The sequence below is a fragment of the Aptenodytes forsteri genome, unplaced genomic scaffold (assembly GCF_000699145.1).
Source record: "Aptenodytes forsteri isolate BGI_AS27 unplaced genomic scaffold, ASM69914v1 Scaffold428, whole genome shotgun sequence".
Classification (NCBI taxonomy): Eukaryota; Metazoa; Chordata; class Aves; order Sphenisciformes; family Spheniscidae; genus Aptenodytes; species Aptenodytes forsteri.
In genome coordinates, this window is record NW_008794177.1 from 992,353 (window position 1) to 993,067 (window position 715).

At 70.1% G+C, this 715-nt stretch overlaps 1 protein-coding gene across 1 annotated transcript in view; it reads right to left on the reverse strand.

The window, feature by feature from the left end:
- Window positions 1–715, reverse strand: part of LOC103903545 (zinc finger protein 585B) — a gene marked incomplete at its 5' end in the record, with an annotated part of 55,172 nt that overhangs the window by 51,808 nt on the left and 2,649 nt on the right. The window contains one exon of the mRNA XM_019473415.1: window positions 4–713. Within this exon, the coding sequence (XP_019328960.1) occupies window positions 4–713 (710 nt within the window). The remainder of the gene's footprint in view (window positions 1–3; window positions 714–715) is intronic.

The following is a 715-nucleotide window of genomic DNA, read 5'->3' on the forward strand; positions in this document are numbered from 1 at the left end:
GGCGGGGTGGTTCTGCGGACCGGGGGCCCGGCCCGGCTCGCCCGGGGGTCTCTCGGCTGCGTGCACTCGCTGGTGGACCCGCAGGGAGAGCTTGCTCTTGAAGCGCTTGGGACACTCCAGGCAGGTGAAGGGCTGCCGGCCGGTGTGGGTCTTCTGGTGGGCGATGAGGTTGGGCTTCTGGGCGAAGCGCTTGCCGCACTGGGCGCAGGCGAAGGGGCGCTCGCCCGTGTGCGTGCGGTAGTGGGTGACCAGGTTGCCCTTCTGGTTGAAGCGCCGGCCGCAGACGCCGCAGGTGAAGGGGCGCTCGCCGGTGTGGATGCGCTGGTGGGTCACCAGGTTGGTCTTCAGGCTGAACCTCTTGCCGCAGACGTCGCAGCGGTAGGGCCCTCTGCCCCGGTGGTTTTGCCGGTGCTTTGCCAAACGCTCGTACTGGGCGAAGCTCCTCCCGCACTCGGGGCACACCCAGGCTCTCCCCTCCGCCTGCTTCTCCTGGGGAGTTTTGGGGGACAGCTCGTCGCCCGAGCTTTTCCCGTGCTCAGGGCACGGGTAGGGCTTCTGCCCGACGTGGGTCTTCTGGTGGGCCACGAGGGAGAGCCACAGGCCGAAGCTGTTGCCGCACTGGTTGCAGATGAAGGGCTTCTCCGCCCCGGGGGCCGGGGGAGGCGGGGGGGTCCCGTCCCCGAGGACGGGCTGCACCCCCAGGTGTCCCAGGAGG